Below are 17,891 nucleotides of genomic sequence, written 5' to 3' on the forward strand. Positions count from 1 at the left end.
GTAAAAGAAAAGGAAGTGAACACTTTATTCATTTTGGTAAAACAAGCATACATGTTTATTTTCTTGCTTAGGTTATACATGTGTGGTTTTTAGATTTCTAAGTACAAAGAAGAGGTAGAATCTTACATTTCCTTCCTCCCTTGTGAAAACTGGGAACCACTGATACTACCTCCTCCATCCCCTTGATGGTTCATTTTGAAGCATTCTTCAAGCAATATTAGCAAAGATCTTAACACCAACAATCAATTTCTGGCACACATCCTTTAAAATTCTTGTCCATCCTTGATCACTCAAAGTAATGTGCACTATATTTCCATTGGGGGGGAAGCTGCCTCTAAACTGATATAAATTGATACAGACAGCTTGTCTGGCACTTAATTTGGGATCAATCAACACATAGAAGTTATTTATAGAAGTTATTATTTGAAGTACAGATAGCTCCTGTATAACCATGTCCTGCCAGTAAAGCACACACCCCTTCCTCAGTATGTTCATCCAAAAGCTAAAATCATATTAATATTTAAGCTGCATGACACTATAAATCAGGCATGGGCAAACTTTGGCCCTCCAGGTGTTCCAGAAGCATTATCTCCTGACGTTTCGCTCACATCTATGGAAGGCATCCTCAGCGATTGTGAGGTCTGTTGGAAACATGGCAAGAGGGGTTTATATATCTGGAATGTTTAGGGTGGGAGAAAGAACTCTTGTTTGTTCGAGGCAAGTGTGAATGATCCAATTGGCCACCTTGATTTGCACCGAAAAGCCTTGCAATTTGAAAGCCTGGTTGCTTCTTGCCTGGGGGAATCCTTTGTTGGGAGGTGTTAGCTGACCATTTCTCCCAAATATACAAACTTCACTTGCCTAGTTTCCAACAGACCTCACAACTTCTGCCATAGATGTGGACGAAACGTCAGGAGAGAATGCTTCTGGAATGTGGCCATACAGCTTGGAAAACTCACAGCAACCCAGTTATTCCCTCCATGAAAGCCTTAGACAAGACATCACATTTAGTACATCTTGTTCTACCAATATAAAAGTAATGAGTGCCTAGGTGAAGGTAAAGGTTTTCCCCGATGTTAAGTCCAGTTATGACCGACTCTGGGGGTTGGTGCTCATCTCCATTTCTGAAGCCGAAGACCCGGCGTTGTCCGTAGACACCTCCAGCGTCATGTGGCCGGCATGACTGCATGGAGCACCGTTACCTTCCTGCTGGAGCGGTACCTATTGATCTCACATTTGCATGTTTTCGAACTGCTAGGTTTTCTACCAAGGCAGAAAACAGTGAAATGGACAAATTAAGCTTAGCTGTGTGTTTTCTTGTCACTTTTGCTTCAGGATGGCGCCCCCGTTGGCACAGTGGGTTAAACCGCTGAGCTGCTGAACTTGCTGACCGAAAGGTCGGCGATTCGAGTCTGGAGCGGGTGAGCTTCCGCTGCTAGCCCCAGCTTCTGACAACCTAGCAGTTTGAAAACATGCACATGTGAATTTATCAATAGGTACTGCTATGGCAGGAAAGTAACAGCTCTCCATGCAGCCGTGCCGGCCACATGATCTAAGTGGTGTCTATGGACAACGCTGGCTCTTCGGCTTAGAAACGGAGATGGGAACCAACCCCCAGAGTTGGACACGACTAGACTTACTGTCAGGGAAAACCTTTACTTTTGCTTCAAGCTTTGCCAGCTACGTATTAGAAAATCCCCACAAACCAATCTTCGAGGAGAAAGAACTAGTTTAACATCAATATCACAATGGCCCTTATGTTCATTACTGTTAAGAGCCAATTTTTCTATTTCAGTGATTCGAATCTGACCTGTGTGGATTTCATAGTAGACAATATAAGTTTACACTGGCAAGTCCAATATAAATTTTGATGTAATAGCCAACCTGATATTTTTAGCATAACCTCTGTGAATTATTTCAATTTGTCTACAACTATCCCAGGAAAGCCAGATTCCTCTCCACCTTGACTTGTAATGCACAGTCCCACTGCACTGGCCTGAGTCCACGGCCATGGCAGCCTTACAGACCTGAGCGGGACTCTGGCTTGCACCCAGGCTCCCCTGACCGTCTGCGACTTCATTCATCAGTGCCTTTGGACGCGCACCTCGTGATAACAAGCGCGCCCGTGCCACCGCCGGCACCATCTTAGAAGAGGCCTCGCTGGCCCGAGAGGGAAGGAGGGGAGCGAGAGGCGCCTTTTAAGATGGCTGCCGCAAGCGGGGCCTGTCCCTTCTGGCGTTCCAAGGGGCCTTTCGAGGAGGCGACCCAGGAAACTCTCCCCGGGGCCCTTTAATCCAAGACAGCGCGCCTCGCCACCCCTTGCTTCGCACATTACCAAGCGGCAACGGAGGCATTAGCTCGACGGAGAAAAAAGCGGCTGTTCGCGGGCCCTCAGCCATGGCGTTTTAGGGGAGGAGGCCCAACCCGTCGCGCTGCTCCGTGAAGAAAGAGGCGCCCAACCGCCTTCAGTTGAGCCCCGCCACCGCCTTCCTTCGCTCCGAGGAATCCAGCGATGCCGCCTCCCAAACTGCGCCACTCGCAGCGACTGAGCCAGAAGAGCAGCTACACAGCTCCCGCCTCCAGGCGCCAGCTTGCCATTGGCCGCCCCGCCTGCCACTCATTCCCTGTTCTAGTTTCTACTGGGCGCTGTTCAGCCGCGTCCCGCCCCTTTGCCATCCCGGCTCTCTCTCGCTCTCTCTCTCTTTCTGAAGCGACGGGCGCCGTGAGGTAAATAGAAGCAGGATCTCAAAATGGCGGAGCCGCCGCCGAGTCCCGTCCGAGGCGCGACGGTGGCGCCGCCGCTGCTGCTCCCCCTCCCGCCGTCGCAGGAACCTTTCCCATCCAATGCAGTCGCGGACCCGAGGCCTCCTCCGCGCGGCTTCCAGCCGGCTTCGAAGCGAGCCAAAGCCGCCGAAGAGCGCGGCCTCAAAGGCCCGAAGCGTGTCAACGGCGAGGGCGGCAGCAATAGGAAGCCGCCACAGCCGCCGCCTCACATCCCGGTGGCGCCCACCACCTCCGTGTGGAGCCTCGCCGCCTTTTCCTCCGGAGCCGCCGCTACCACCACCACCACCAGCAGCAGCGGCTCATCCGGCGCGGGGTCTTTCGCTTTCCCGCCTCACTTGCCTCACAAGTTGCTCCTGCCGCCGCCCTCCTCCTCCTCCTCCTCGCACCAGCACCATCAGCACCGCTTGGCCGTCGCCGTCGAAGGAGGCAAGACCAAGAGGCCCAAGGAGAAGCGCGACAAGGAGAAGCGGAAGCTCGGCACCCTGGCGCTGGCGGGCTTGGCGGGAGCCGGAGGCTGCGTGGGCTGGGAGGAGAACGGCGAGGTGAAGATGCTGCTCCCTCCGGCCCAGGCCCAGGCCCGACCCCAGCAGCAGCCTCACCACCACCACCGACACCGCCGCCGCCAGGAAGGTGAGGGAGGAAGGCGCACCTTGAAGGGTGTGTTAGTGTGTGTGAGGGGGTTAGGGTCGTGGCTGCTGCGGGGCTTCCCCCAAGGCCTCCTGCTGGTGTTTTGGGGTGTGTGTGTGTCAAGGGCAGGAAGTGCATGTCGCCTCCAGCGGAATGGCTGCCTCGCTTGCCTGCCTCCACATGGAATAAACACGCTGCCCGCTTACAGGAAGATCTGGCCCTTTCCATACAGCTGTATAAAAAACACATTGAACAGGATTATATGGCAATGCGTACAGAGGGCCCTTCCACAGAATAACCCAGAATATCATGGCAGAAAATCCCACAATAGCTGCTTCGAATTGGGTTATCAGAGTCCACACTGCCATATATTCCAGTCCAAAGCAGAAAATGTGGGTTTTTATTCAGCTGTGCGAAAGGGGCCCCGCGCCCCTTCCATACAGCCATATAACACAGAATAAAAGGTAAAGGTCAAGGATTTTTCCTGACATTAAGTCTAGTTGTATCCAACTCCGGGGGTTGGTGCTTATCTTCATTTCTAGGCCAAAGAGTCGGCATTGTCCGTAGACACCTTCAAGGTCACGTGGCTGGCATGACAGCATGGAGTGCCCTTACCTTCCCGCTGGAGCGGTACCTATTGATCTACTCACATTTGCATGTTTTCGAACTGGTAGGTTGGCAGAAGCTGGGGCCAACAGCGGGAGCTCACTCCGTTCCCCAGATTCGAACCGCCAACCTTTCGGTCAGCAAGTTCAGCAGCTCAGTGCTTTAACCCACTGCGCAGGATAGCAAGGCAGAAAATTCCACAGTATCTGCTTTAAAATGGGATATCTGTGTCCACACTATATTCCAATTCAAAGCAGAAAACGTGGGATTGTATTAAGCTGTGTGGAAGGGGCTTCAGATAGCTCAGTTCAAAGCAGGTATTGTGGATTATCTGCTTTGATATTCTGGGTTATATGGCAGTGTGGAAGGGCCCTCTGTCTCTTGCGGGAGGCATTCTTTTCTGGGGCTGATCCCCTTCTTCCTTTTGGAGGGGGGATTCTCTCAAGCACTGCCTCTTAAATGGTGGAGATCTGTCCTTTAAGCATAGTATTGGGTTCATGAAAAAATATGGCTAAGGTTTCCGAGCTCCCACCTTAGTATTTGCACAAATCTGTTTCAGGACAACATGGTAGTGTTTACAGTGGACTTTGCAGAAAATTGCTTAAGGCGAATCAGCCTGTTTCACAAGCCTTGCAAATGCTTCATTTGTATTACTGTTTTATGTGTCTATGTATCTGGGGTCGCATACACATTTCTGGGCAGAAAAGGAGTCACAAGTAGAAGTCCTGTTCTAAACTGCCTGCATCAAGAAAGGGTTGAAGGCCGTTCAGGACCCAGACAGACTATATTGCAGGATCTGATCCCAGGTTTTCTGTTTTAAACTGGATTATATCAATCAGTCAGTCTTTTTTTATATCCCATCCCATCTCCCCTTGGAGACTCAGGGCGGCTTACAACATAGATGGCAACCATCCAATGCCACACAAATACATAATAAAAATACAAATACATAATACATTAAAATACAAATAATTAATATAAACAATTTATCATAACTAGACATAATAACAAATAATACATGATTTACAGCAGCAATTGAAAGCAAAATTAAAAGATAGATTGATAGATTTAAAACCATTTCCATCATTAAAGCCCTATCCATAGACTATTCATTATATGAATACACTGTCAGATAACCTGAGATAAACAGAAAACCTTGGATCTGTCCCTGGGGTATAGGGCCTGTCTGGAAGAACCCTGAGTGAGGATGAGGATGATGTGTGATTGTTTTGTTTTTTGAGAAGGTGGCCCTGGCAGCGGAGGCACAGGCTTCTCCTGTCAAAAAAGTGGGTGTGGAAAGAGCTCTTGCTTGAGGTGGAAGCTGCCAGAGGCCTTCTTTTGCTTTCCAGACCTATTAGGGAAACAGAGGTTTCTTCTGCTAGGTTGCAAAGGCCTCAGATGGGTTTGGAAGTTAAATATAATGCTTTCTAGTGTTATTAATGGAAATCAAACTTTGGTAGGGTGGAAGGATCAGTTTCCAGTGGTTTGTTAATCAGATTAACGTTGATAGATTGTGTTTAAAAGATCTGAAAGTGCTTTAGGAGATTCTCGCTCCAAACATATGTGTATCTATGTTGGTTATTTGCGTGTTTAATAGTGTGCCTTGGGTTATTTTGGTCTTACAAATTAGAAATGACGTATTTCCCTAGCATATGCTTCAGCCATCATGGTTTCTTAAAAGATGAGCTGGATAAGATTTGGGTGGCCTAATTAAGGGTCTGTTTACTTGGAGGTAAGCCCTCCTGAGTACATTTGTGCATATTTCTAAAGAGAGTATTTAAAGATCAGCGTATTTGGATTTGGGATGAATATAATTTTACTCGCCCCTACATGGCCTTGATGCAGCTAGCAATTCTGTTCCTTTACCTATAAAAGGAATTTGGGTACTCTGTTCCATTGAAGTAATCATTCATAGGCTTCAAATGTGAAAGAAGTGGTGCCAGGGTTGGTAATTGACCTTTAATTTGTGGAAGGCTGCAATACAAAAATAGGAATAATGTTTGAAAAGTAGCCCATAGCACTATTAAAAAACTGTAAATAACACATTTTTCTATTCATCTGAATGGTAGGGATGAAGATAACATGAAGTACAGCTCTGTGAACAGAATTGCAAGTAGACAGGTTGATACTTTTAATAGCAACTGGCTTAACCAGGTGCAAGAAAGGAAATCATTGGAGGCCATCTTAACTGGAATATAGGAATAGGTTGTGTTTATCAAAAGTACATAATTCAACACCTTAGAAGTCAAAATTGCTTCATGAATCTGTGTGGTTTCTTAATCATACTTAACTGAAATCGAAAATTTTAAAAATGATTAGTTTGTTAGCATTGTAAAATTTCATAACAGCCAAACTATGCTGAATCAGAGTGATTGTACTAATCTGCTCAGTTTCTGAATTGAATTAAAAGGAGACCTGCAGCATTTAGTAAAAACATTTACTAAGAAATTCATGTGATTCCTTCTTAAGTAAGCATAGATGCTTCACTTCATTGAGAATTAATTATGGTAGGCTACTGAGTTTTCCCTCATATCCTTAAAGCTAAGTCCAAATATTTGTATAAGCCTTTAGATTTGACATGGAAGGAAATCCTTTTAAAGTGAGTTGCTTCTTCTTAACTTCTGTTGTAAATACCCTCTGATCATTTTATTAAGAATTCTGCAGAAATTGACTGCGTTCAATGACAAGCTGTCTATCAGAGATAAAAACCACAGTGACTGGTATACGTATTTTAGGTTCATAGTAAATGTGACTGGGCAGCCATGTGCTGTCCTTTATATAAAAAAGAAAGGAGGAAAAAAAGTACACATATGAGGGGAGTAAAAATAATCCACCTTTCAGTTCACGTTATTGTACTTCTGGCTCTGCTCCTGGAAAGGAGCTAAGTTTGACAGAAAATGGTTTGAAACTAAGTATCCCAGCAAGGTAAGTTGTGAGAGGCTTCAGTTTCTTTCATGAAAAAATAATAAACAGCATCACCCTGCTGTGTGAAGTGGGCAGACATGTGAATAAAAAACACGTGGATGTTCTCTTGCATTTAGCTTGATTCCGAGATTTCAAGTGTGAAACCATGTAGATACTTGTCTTTTCAACCATCACCTGATTTCCCATTTGTATACACCAGTAAGGACCTCATCACACTAGAGCTTGGATCCACTTTAAATCCACTTTAGGGAGGGGGCTTTAAACAGCTCAGTCAGAGAGGTCCCGGGCCTCACCAAACTACAAACCCCAGAATTCTGCAGGACACAGAAACCTAATTTAAAGTGGATTTATGCTCTAGTGTGATGAGACAGTAGGTTGTTTGCTCCACTAACATATCCAGAATTCTTCTATTCCTATATTTTAACACCATAGCTATCAAATGTACCTATGTTTTCAATGTCTTCTTTCTTTGTTTTTAAAACTGTTTTAGTAGTATTACCTTTAGGAACAATTCCACACAGTAAAATGTTTTGAAGAACTTGTGAGGATATGAAATGAGAGAAAAAATGTTTCTTTCTAATGGCCACATGAGAATATTTCAAATATACACCACAGAGTTTGTAAACCTGTATCGTGAAAAGGTATTGCTTTCAGCTATAAGTACATTCTTGTAGATTCAAAAACAGTTTACTCATCCTCCTATTTCCCCCCTTTTTATCCAGGCTAGCAATGTGCAACAGATGTTAAAAGTAACTATATACACATTTAGTCTAGAAAATACTAATGGAAAGGGGTGCCAATGTTATTTTTTTTAGTTGGGATTCCTATTTTTATTTGATGTGATATTCCCATAAAATAGTTTTGGTACTGATTTTTAACTAATAATTTGTAGTCAGTGGTGTAGTAGATTGTATTGGATTGTAGGCCCATATTTCAGCTCTAGGTGACCTTGAACCAGTCATTATCTCTCAGAGAAATCTGCTTCATAAGTGTTACAAGACCATATAAGATGGCCGTATGTCCTCAAAGTTATTTGAAAAAAGAAGGAAATAAAATAAATCATCAAGATGTTGTATTTTTCAATATCAATGTGTTTAGAAGTTGAAACAAAAACATTCTGAAAGATATGTATTCCACATATGGCTACTGACACCTGACTAAACAATCTGGAACAGTATTATGCTTCTCTGGATATGAAGCACAGTCCAGATGATTTGAACTTTCAGCACTAACATACCCAGACCTGCTTTTCTTCACATATTTCTTTCCTCATTGATTTCCCCAATGTCTAAAAGCACTTCCAAATACAGATAAGTGCTTTGTACTAAAGAATGTTCATTCTGGATAGTGGACAAGGGCTTGACTCATTACGGGTGGTTCTTTCAGTGTTACTTCTGTGGGGATACATGCCTGGATGTGATGTCAAGAGTTGTAGAACAGTGTAAGACTGAGATGAGAAACATGTAGCCCTACAAGTGTGATTAGTTATCTGAATGCTAACCAGCATGTCAATATGCTGTGGAGGGGTCCTTTGGAGTGCCATGGGCTATTATGGTGGAATAATTAGTTGATTGCTGCACAATTTCATCTTTTCCTTCCATACAATACAGGTAATAGAAAAGGGTCAGGAATTTGTTCTGAGTTAGATTTCTTGTAGATTGGCTTAATGGGGAAGTTTGCAACATTGGACAATCTATTCCTATAGAAATTCACTGTACATCTGCTTCTTACCATGATGATTACAACATATGCCGGATGAAAGTATCAAAGATCAGAATCTAAAGCTTCCTTTGTTACATATTGATAATTATATTTTGTAACCTTTCTGATTTTTTCTCCAGGAAACTGACTGACATATACTTAGGATAGAATGTTTCTATAGTATAGAGACGTAGGAGTAGCTTTATAATCGACATTCTTAAAAAATATTGTGTAGAACTATTCTTAATATGAACACCTTGTTGTAATACCAGCTTTTCTTTCTCTTTGTGACCTTGAGATGTGGATGATTTTGCAGAAGTGTCATAAGACTGAAATGTTTTTCTTAGGTAACAGGCAACATTACAATCTCACTTAGGAGAACTGACATTTTTATATTGCCTGCCCAAGAGCTGAATTTAAATTGTATTATTTATCAATTTCAGGATTCCCTTAACATTTTACATTTTGTAGCACTAACTGTAAAGAATGCTTCTACTTTGAACTCTACATTCCATTGTCTCTTATTTTGTGTGTAAGCCTGATATGTTACTGTGGAAACTAAAGGGCATGTGAATGCCTTTCCAAAGTGGTCTGCAAGCTTGCCTATACTTTACTAGAAGGAATGAGTAAAATATTAAGGTTATTGACAGTGTTATGTTGAAAGTGCAGGAGGACAAATTAATGTCTAATTCCAGTCTGTTGATATCTTACACTTGATTGGATAGACATATAGCTATAAAAGCAAAATAATTCCACGTTTTGTGGAAAAGGTCTCTAGTTGCCCAGGGGTCCCCAAACTAAGGCCCAGGGGCCTGGATGCAGTCCTCCAAGATCATTTACTTGGCCCCCGCCTTCAGTTTTAGACTTAGGCTCGCCCAAAGTCTGAAATGACTTGAAGGCATACAACAACAATCCTAATTAATTTGACTATCTCATTGGCCAGAAGCAGGCCCACACTTCCCATTGAAATCCTGATAGGTTTATATTGGTTAAAATTGTTTTTATTTTTAAATATTGTATTGTTTTGTCATTGTTGATGTTGGGTTTTTTTTTTTTTGCACTACAAATAAGACATGTGCATTGTGCATAGGAATTTTTTTTATTTTTTTCCCAAATGATAATTCAGCCCCTCAATAGTCTGAAGGATTGTGGACTGGCCCTCTGCTTAAAAAGTTTGAGGATCCCTGGTAGTTGCCCATGGAACACAATACACATGGATGACTTGTAAATATTGTAATTTCATGTACCTGCCACCGGGTCTATGAATTTAGCATTACCTAATGTATAATGTATGCATTGATAGAATGATTTGGATGGATCTTTGTTTTAGATGTGTGCTTTAAAAACATATAGCTAATCAGTTCTTTAGCTATACTTTATTCCAACTAATATTGGTAATTAGCAGCACAAAGTAATTTGGACACTCTTTATGGAAACACATTCTGAGTTCAAGTCTAGTGTTTCATAACCATTTCCAGAGAGCTACTCATGATTGTCAATTGCAGACAAAACTACAAAGATCTGTAGTAACTTAAAGACAAATTTGGTATTCTGTGACTTTTTTTAATATAGTGGAATTAGCTAAATTGTAGTAAAAATACATTTTGATGACACATTTCTTAGTTTCCAAGGTGCCATGGAACTCTTTCTTGTTTTATAAGTATGTTATTTTGGTGGAAAGGTTCCATAAAGTGAAAGGTTTCAGGTCACCTATCTTTCATCCCCCCCCCCCCCCGCCCCCAGATAAGACAGGTAACAGAAGTTCTAATTATATGTACATGAATAAACAGAAGACGAAATGGGGTGATGAGGTCTTTTTTGTGTACCTTTTTCATGTACCGTATTTTTCGCTTTATAGGACGCACCGGATGATAAGACGCGTCCAGGAACTAAGGGCAAAATGGGGTGATGCACACACCGCCCCATTCTCCCTGCCTGGACGCAGAATGTGAAGTTGCTCAGAGTTTCTCAGAAAACAATTACCGTATTTTTCGGTTTATAAGACGCACTTTTCCCCCCCAAAAAATAGAGGGGAAAAGTCAGTGCGTCTTATAAACGCAATGTGCCCATTCTCCCTTCCTGGATGCGTCGGCAGACGCATCCAGGAAGGGAGAATGGGCACATTGCGTTTATAAGACGCACTGACTTTTCCCCTCTATTTTTTGGGGGAAAAAAGTGCGTCTTATAAACTGAAAAATACGGTAATTTTAACAGCAACACTTAGATTATTTTTAAATCAACTATTCTTATCTTCAAAAAAACAAAATGGAATAACATTTAACTGTAATATACCGATTTAAAATGAGCATAGATGTTCAAGTATATGTCAACAAATTTGACCAATGTAACTGGAAAGAAAACACCTTTAGAATACTTTGACAATTTTATTTTATATAGACAAAATATTTCTTATCAAAATGTATTCGACATCTTTTGAAGTCAGTGTTTAAAAAATTTTGATAAGTAAAAATATGTCACCATATGACTAAAGGATTATATTTGAAAGAAATCCTTTAAAATAGAGCACTTGTCTAATACATTGTAAAGATTTTTTCTTCTATTCCAATAAATAAGCCTTAATTTTCACTTTCAGAAATCCAAGAACCTGTAACAACTCTTTTCAATATCTATGCAGAGCCCATAGCAGTTTGGGGATATTAGATGTATTGTTTGCAAAATCGAATGAGTGCCATATCTCAGGAAACATATCTGTCTTGTTTCCCCTCTAAGAACTTTACAGTTAACGGTTAATTTTCATGTACTGTAGTGCCAGACATTACAGCCTCTTTTGTTAGCTTTTGTATTAATTAATGAGAGTGAATAAAAATGCAATCTATTCCGTATAAGTTGAAGGTGTGGCTTTTAAACATCTTTTAATATTTGTTGAGGCAATACAGTAAGTCAGAAAAACATGCCATATATATATATATGTCGATCTCATGTATAAGTTGAGGGCAGGTTATGGGGGCAAAATTATGGATTTTGGTATGGTTTGCGGATAAGACCAGGGGGATAGTTAAGGGTATGTAACAAACAAATATTTTTCCCTCCTTTAAAAAAAATGCACAAAGAGAGGGTACTTAGGAAGGATCATACAGAAGGAGAGAATCTTCTAAAAATATAACTTAACTTTGGAAAGAAAACAATTCTTTCTTTGAAGTTATTTGTTTGTATAGAACATTTTAAAAAGTGATACCAGCTTGTACCAGCATGAAGACGCTGAATAGTTAGGACATGTTTCCCCCCCACATGGCTTTCAATTCATAAAATATTCATGTCCTTCCTAAAACATATCTAAAATGGATGCAAAAAACAATGGAAGGAATCATGACCTAGCTTCATAATTCTTTCAAATTTTAACCACCTTCTCTTTTTAAAAATGTCTGGGACCAGAAGTATTTTTTTCCTTGCCTCAGTTTTTTGAATACTTATATTTGCATATATATACATAAGAAGCTATTTTGGAGATGCAAATCTAAACACAAATTCATTCATATTTCAAATACACATACCCTGAAATAATGTTATTCTCTATTCCTAATAATTTTGTACATGAAACAGTTTGTGTATATTGAACCACCCAAAAGCAAAATGTGTCACTATCTCTGTCACCTATGTGGACTATTTTGGATTTTGGAATATATTTTAGTTTGGATTTCTGGATAAGGGATGTGTGTGATACTTGAATAACCAAGATGAACTAACATTTCAGAGTCATGCTCAGGTTCCAAATTTTGATTAAAGTTTGGAGGAATAGGTACAGCATCTATATATATAAAAGGGTAATGAAATTTCAGCCTAGGACAAAACAACAAAACTACACATCCCAGAAACACTAAACTTGGCAGCACAACCCCTCATCCATGCCTCTACGTTCATACAACAAAAAGAAAAGAAAAAGAAAGTCCTAATTAGAGGGAGAGGAATAATTGTTTTTATCCAATTGCTGCCAGTTAGAAGGCTAAGCTCCGCCCACTTGGTCTCCTAGCAACCCACTCAGCCCAGGGGACAGGCAGAGTTAGGCCTCACTTAGGCCTCTTCCACACTGCCTATAAAATACAGATTATCTTATTTTAACTGGATATATGGCAGTGTAAACTCAAGCCCCTTCCACACAGCTATATGACCCATTTATAATGGACTTAATATCAGGGAAAACCTTTACCCTTGACCTTAACTACCACCAATTCCTCAATACTTTATTTCCCATACCACCATACTTTGCCACAGCAACGCGTGGCCGGGCAAAGCTAGTCTATATATATAAAAGAGTGATGGAATCCTGAGAACTGACAAAACAACAAAACTACAGGCCCCCCAACCTCGAAATTTGACAACACAACTCATCATCCATGCCTCTAGGTTGATACAACAAAAAGAAAAGAAAAATAATGTCCTAATTAGAGGGAAAGGAATAATTGTTTTTATCCAATTGCTGCCATTTAGAAGGCTAAGCTCTGCCCACTTGGTCTCCTAGCAACCTACTCAGCCCAGGAGACAGGCAGAGTGGATAAGTGAATGTTGGATAAGTGAGATTCTACTGTAATATGAAATAATTACTGTGATAGAATAATACAGAATAATATAATCTCTAAAACCAGGACAGTAAATAAAGAGCAACACTCTGAAAGCAGGAAAAGTGGAAATTCCACAAAGGAAACAATCAGGGCCAGTTAACACCTCTCAAGGAAGGATTATTCCAGAAAGGAAGCTGACAATGGAGTGAAGCAGTGTGTATTACCAAAGTCATTGTTGTTATTATTGTTGTTGTTGTTGTTGTGTTGCTGTGAACTGTGAAAATGAACACAATCTGCCACCAAGTATTCAAAAACACTAAAATCAGAATATATAAAAATTATTGTGGTATAATAAAACAGAGCAATACAATCTCTAAAATCAGAACACTAATTAAAGAACAACACTCTCAAAACGGGGGAATTCCACACAGGAAACAATCAGGGCCAGCTAACACCTCCCAACAAAGTCTTCCCATCACCAAAGTCTGGCAAATCCTCTGTTTTCTGAGGGCCACAGACAGTAGAAGCACATAAAATATCGCAAACACCACTCTGAAAACAAGGGAATCCCAGACATGAAACAATCAGGGCCAACTAACACCTCCCAACAAAAAATTCACTCAAGGAGGACACAGGCTTTAAAGTTGCAAGGCCATTACATGCAAAACATTTTCCCTAATTGCAACATTCATTCAGGTTTGAATTGGGGGAGCGGACAGAGCCCCCACTGTTAGCCCCAGCTTCTGCCAACCCCAAAGTTCAAAAACATGCAGATGAGAGTAGATGAATAGGTACTCCTTTGGCGGGAAGGTAACGGCGCTCCATGCAGTCATACCAATGGCCACATGACCTTGGAGGAGTCTACGGACAACGCCAACTCTTCGGCTTAGAAATGGAGATGACTACCAACCCACAAAGTCAGACATGACTCAACCTAATGTCAGGGGTAAATCTTTACCCTTTACCTTAAGTACTGCCAATTCCTCAGTACTTTATTTCCCATACCACCATACTTCACCACAGCAACGCGTGGCCGGGCACAGCTAGTTCAACTAATAATATAGGAGGTTTGACTTATAATTTTGTGGCATGGTAGATATAGTCAAATCAAATTGATGAATTTCATAAACAACCATGCAAACAAACTGGTTGCTATAACAATGAAAACACGTTGGTTTACAATTATATAATACCCTTTATTCAACAAAGAAATATAATCCAAATGTTTTGTCATGCATACCACATGCCCTTTGCTCTGCCAAATTAATGTTTGCTTACACAGATATATTTAAGTTTTCTATACACACCTACTGAAATCACTTAATTGGAATGAAATAATTTTATGTTTAACTTTATGTAAGTGTCCAGTGCTTTCAAGAACCAGTAGTAAAAAAAAATACTTCTACCTAACATGGAAAGAATGTCCATGTTTTTGTTTGTCATTATATTTATAAGATGACATGAGTGAGGCACTGTATACTGTTATACAGATTAGTACAGTAGGTTGTTGTGGTAAGAGCTACAGCAGAAGAAACCTTGGGATCTTAGTCTTCTGACCTTGAACAACTTAATCTTTTCATTTATTTCAAATACATTTGCTTTTGTGCTGAAGGTTTCTGTGAAAGTTTTCTATCATTTTATAACTTGGAAAGAAGTGACAAGTGGAGTGCCATAGGGCTCTGTCCTGGGCCCGGTTCTAATCAACATCTTTATTAATGACTTAGACGAAGGGTTAGAAGGCACAATCATCAAGTTTGCAGACGACACCAAACTGGGAGGGATAGCTAACACACCAGAAGACAGGAGCAGAATTCAAAACGATCTTGACAGACTAGAGAGATGGGCCGAAACTAACAAAATGAAGTTCAACAGGGACAAATGCAAGATACTTCACTTCGGCAGAAAAAATGGAATGCAAAGATACAGAATGGGGGACGCTTGGCTTGACAGCAGTATGTGCGAAAAAAACCTTGGAGTCCTCGTGGACAACAAGTTAAACATGAGCCAACAATGTGATGCAACAGTTAAAAAAGCCAACGGGATTCTGGCCTGCATAAATAGGGGTATAGCATCTAGATCCAGGGAAGTCATGCTCCCCCTCTATTCTGCCTTGGTCAGACCACACCTGGAATACTGTGTCCAGTTTTGGGCACCGCAGTTGAAGGGAGATGTTGACAAGCTGGAAAGCGTCCAGAGGAGGGTGACTAAAATGATTAAGGGTCTGGAGAACAAGCCCTATGAGGAGCGGCTTAAAGAGCTGGGCATGTTTAGCCTGCAGAAGAGAAGGCTGAGAGGAGACATGATAGCCATGTATAAATATGTGAGGGGAAGTCATAGGGAGGAGGGAGCAAGCTTGTTTTCTGCTGCCCTGCAGACTAGGACACGGAACAATGGCTTAAAACTACAGGAAAGGAGATTCCACCTGAACATCAGGAAGAACTTTATTTTTGAATCATATGCAAATTTAGTGACCACATCTTCTGCTCTTTCATTCGGGTCATTTATTTTACAACTCAGGGTCCAGGACAGAATCCTGCAGCATCCACTTGTTCTTTTTCTACATTATCACAAGGAACCATCAGGGAGACATTCTTTAGATTTACCCATCCGCCAATGCACGCAACAGTAACATCATCTAGCCCACATTTTGCCAGCTTGTCCTAGTCAAAGTCTTCTAGAAATTGAGATACACTGTATTCATAACTTTTCTCTCATCTCTTAAGCTTGTAGCTCTGTCATGTTCTAATTTGGTTCACACTGTATTCACAAGATTTCTCTCATCTGTCACTTTGAAAGAGAAAACATTTTGTAAGAGATACTTTTTTGTACTGTCCCTCCCCCCAGTTTCGATCCTGATGGGACATAGAAACCCTTCTCCCAGTATTTTCCAGAATGTTTTTGTTTTTTGTTTTTTATTTAAACAGAAGTTAGTGACTTTTTGGGGTAAACAATTTTCTCTGCCGGTATTCCTCCAGTTAAACACTTAGCAGTAATATTTTATAATTTGCTGCATAGACAAGAATCTCATGTAACAATACTTTGAAATGCTACTTTTATCATGAAAGACTAAATAAGTGTTTGAATTGCTTATCCTTATTCTGTTCTGTTAAGAACTTTATTTTACTGGATACTTGTTTTCAAAGATAATAAGATTGCTAGTCTTCAACAGATTTCCAAAAGTGTGATAATGTAATCTCAGTCATCAGCTATTATTTGTCTTGTTCACAGTGTTACATATAAGGAACCACCCTTCAATTTTGGATGTATTTAACCATTAATTGTTAGATTTTAATGCACCCATACAAGTGCAAAATATTGAGAGGCTCCAATTGAAATGAGAAGAGCATATATCCCATCCTACAGTATCCCTTGTTTGTCTAAAAAAGAATAACCTTATATTGAATGGTGTCAGAGAGCTCCAAGGGCTGTAAAGTTTGGAGGGAGGAAAGGAAATGACGTGAGCACTCTAGCACTCGTTGGATGAGTATCTTTCAGGGATTCTGTAGGTGAGTATTTCTGTATGGCAGGAGGTTAAATGGCCCTTGTGTTTTCTCCCAACTCTATGATGCTATATTCAATTGCCATATTAGATTTTATGTCTGATATAATAACCCAATGACTTCTCATTTAACCACAATCTGGCATTTTTGTACTGAAAAATGATTTGAAAAATGGTTAAGATTTCTTTTTGAAATTTGTGTTGACTTGAGAATCAAAACATGTCTTTAATTTTTTTAACATTTGAATTGCATCAAATTTTGTGGACTGAAACACAGTCAAACATTGCAAATCAGTGGTGGTATTTTGCCTTATAAATTTCTGTTATCAAAAATATGGTAGTGGATAAAGAAAATCTTTTGGGGAAGCAATCTGTTTGATAATTGGTTATATAGAAGGTGATACAGCAAGAACATATTTGTTGGTTTAAATTTTTCACAGCACAACATTTCATTATGTAATTCTAAATTCTTCTTCAAATAACATTTAAATATTCACAGGAATATTACTTTAGAGCAATACATCTACAGTACTTGACTAACATATCAAACATAAGTGTGATAATGTCTGTTTTTAATATGTTGTGGCTGAACCTGAAAATGTTTCTTTTTAGATCAAATCATCAGAGATAAAATATCAGAAAGTGACAAGGAAAAGCAGAAGGAAAAGAAGAAACATAGGTTGATGTCAGAAATTAAGAAAGAGAATGGAGAAATGAAATTATTTCAGAAGGGTAAGCTTGCACAGAAATGCTCAATAAAACGTCTTCCATATACATGATACTGTTTTTCCATAAATAATTAGATTATTTAATAATCATGCTTGAATCAAACTTTATTTTAACATTATGGTGAATAGGAATAAGATTTATAATTTCACTTCTGAGTATGTGCTGAAGGAAAGAAGTGTTAGATGGCAGGATGCTTTGTAGAGAAATGCATTGCTTCTTACCTTGATATAAACTTAAAACTGGTGTTTATCGAAGTTAATGGAATGGTTGACTTCTTGTTTCACATACTATTAGTGACATACAGAGACGTTAACCCTTTGTTCAATGCAGAGTGAGGCACTCACTATTTCCCTCATACAGTGTCCAACTTCTTGCAGGTCTCACTTTCCTCGTGTGCTTCCCCCATAGCCATTTAGTGTCCATGGAAAGTGGGGTGTGTCTGTTCTTTGGTAACATCCCTTTAGCTTGTTACATTTACAAGTATGTGGGTCTGTCTTTAAAAA

The 17,891-nt window shown here is 40.4% G+C and overlaps 1 protein-coding gene across 1 annotated transcript in view; it reads left to right on the forward strand.

Annotated features, from left to right (window-relative positions):
* Positions 1–2,198: 2,198 nt before the first annotated feature.
* The window catches only part of rsbn1l (round spermatid basic protein 1 like), a 31,724-nt gene continuing 16,031 nt past the window's right edge, over positions 2,199–17,891 (forward strand). Inside the window, exons 1-2 of the mRNA XM_003221487.4 lie at positions 2,199–3,414; positions 17,272–17,391. Of these exons, the coding sequence (XP_003221535.1) occupies positions 2,751–3,414; positions 17,272–17,391 (784 nt within the window). The 5' untranslated portion in view covers positions 2,199–2,750. The remainder of the gene's footprint in view (positions 3,415–17,271; positions 17,392–17,891) is intronic.

This window comes from Anolis carolinensis, chromosome 5 (assembly GCF_035594765.1).
Source record: "Anolis carolinensis isolate JA03-04 chromosome 5, rAnoCar3.1.pri, whole genome shotgun sequence".
Classification (NCBI taxonomy): Eukaryota; Metazoa; Chordata; class Lepidosauria; order Squamata; family Dactyloidae; genus Anolis; species Anolis carolinensis.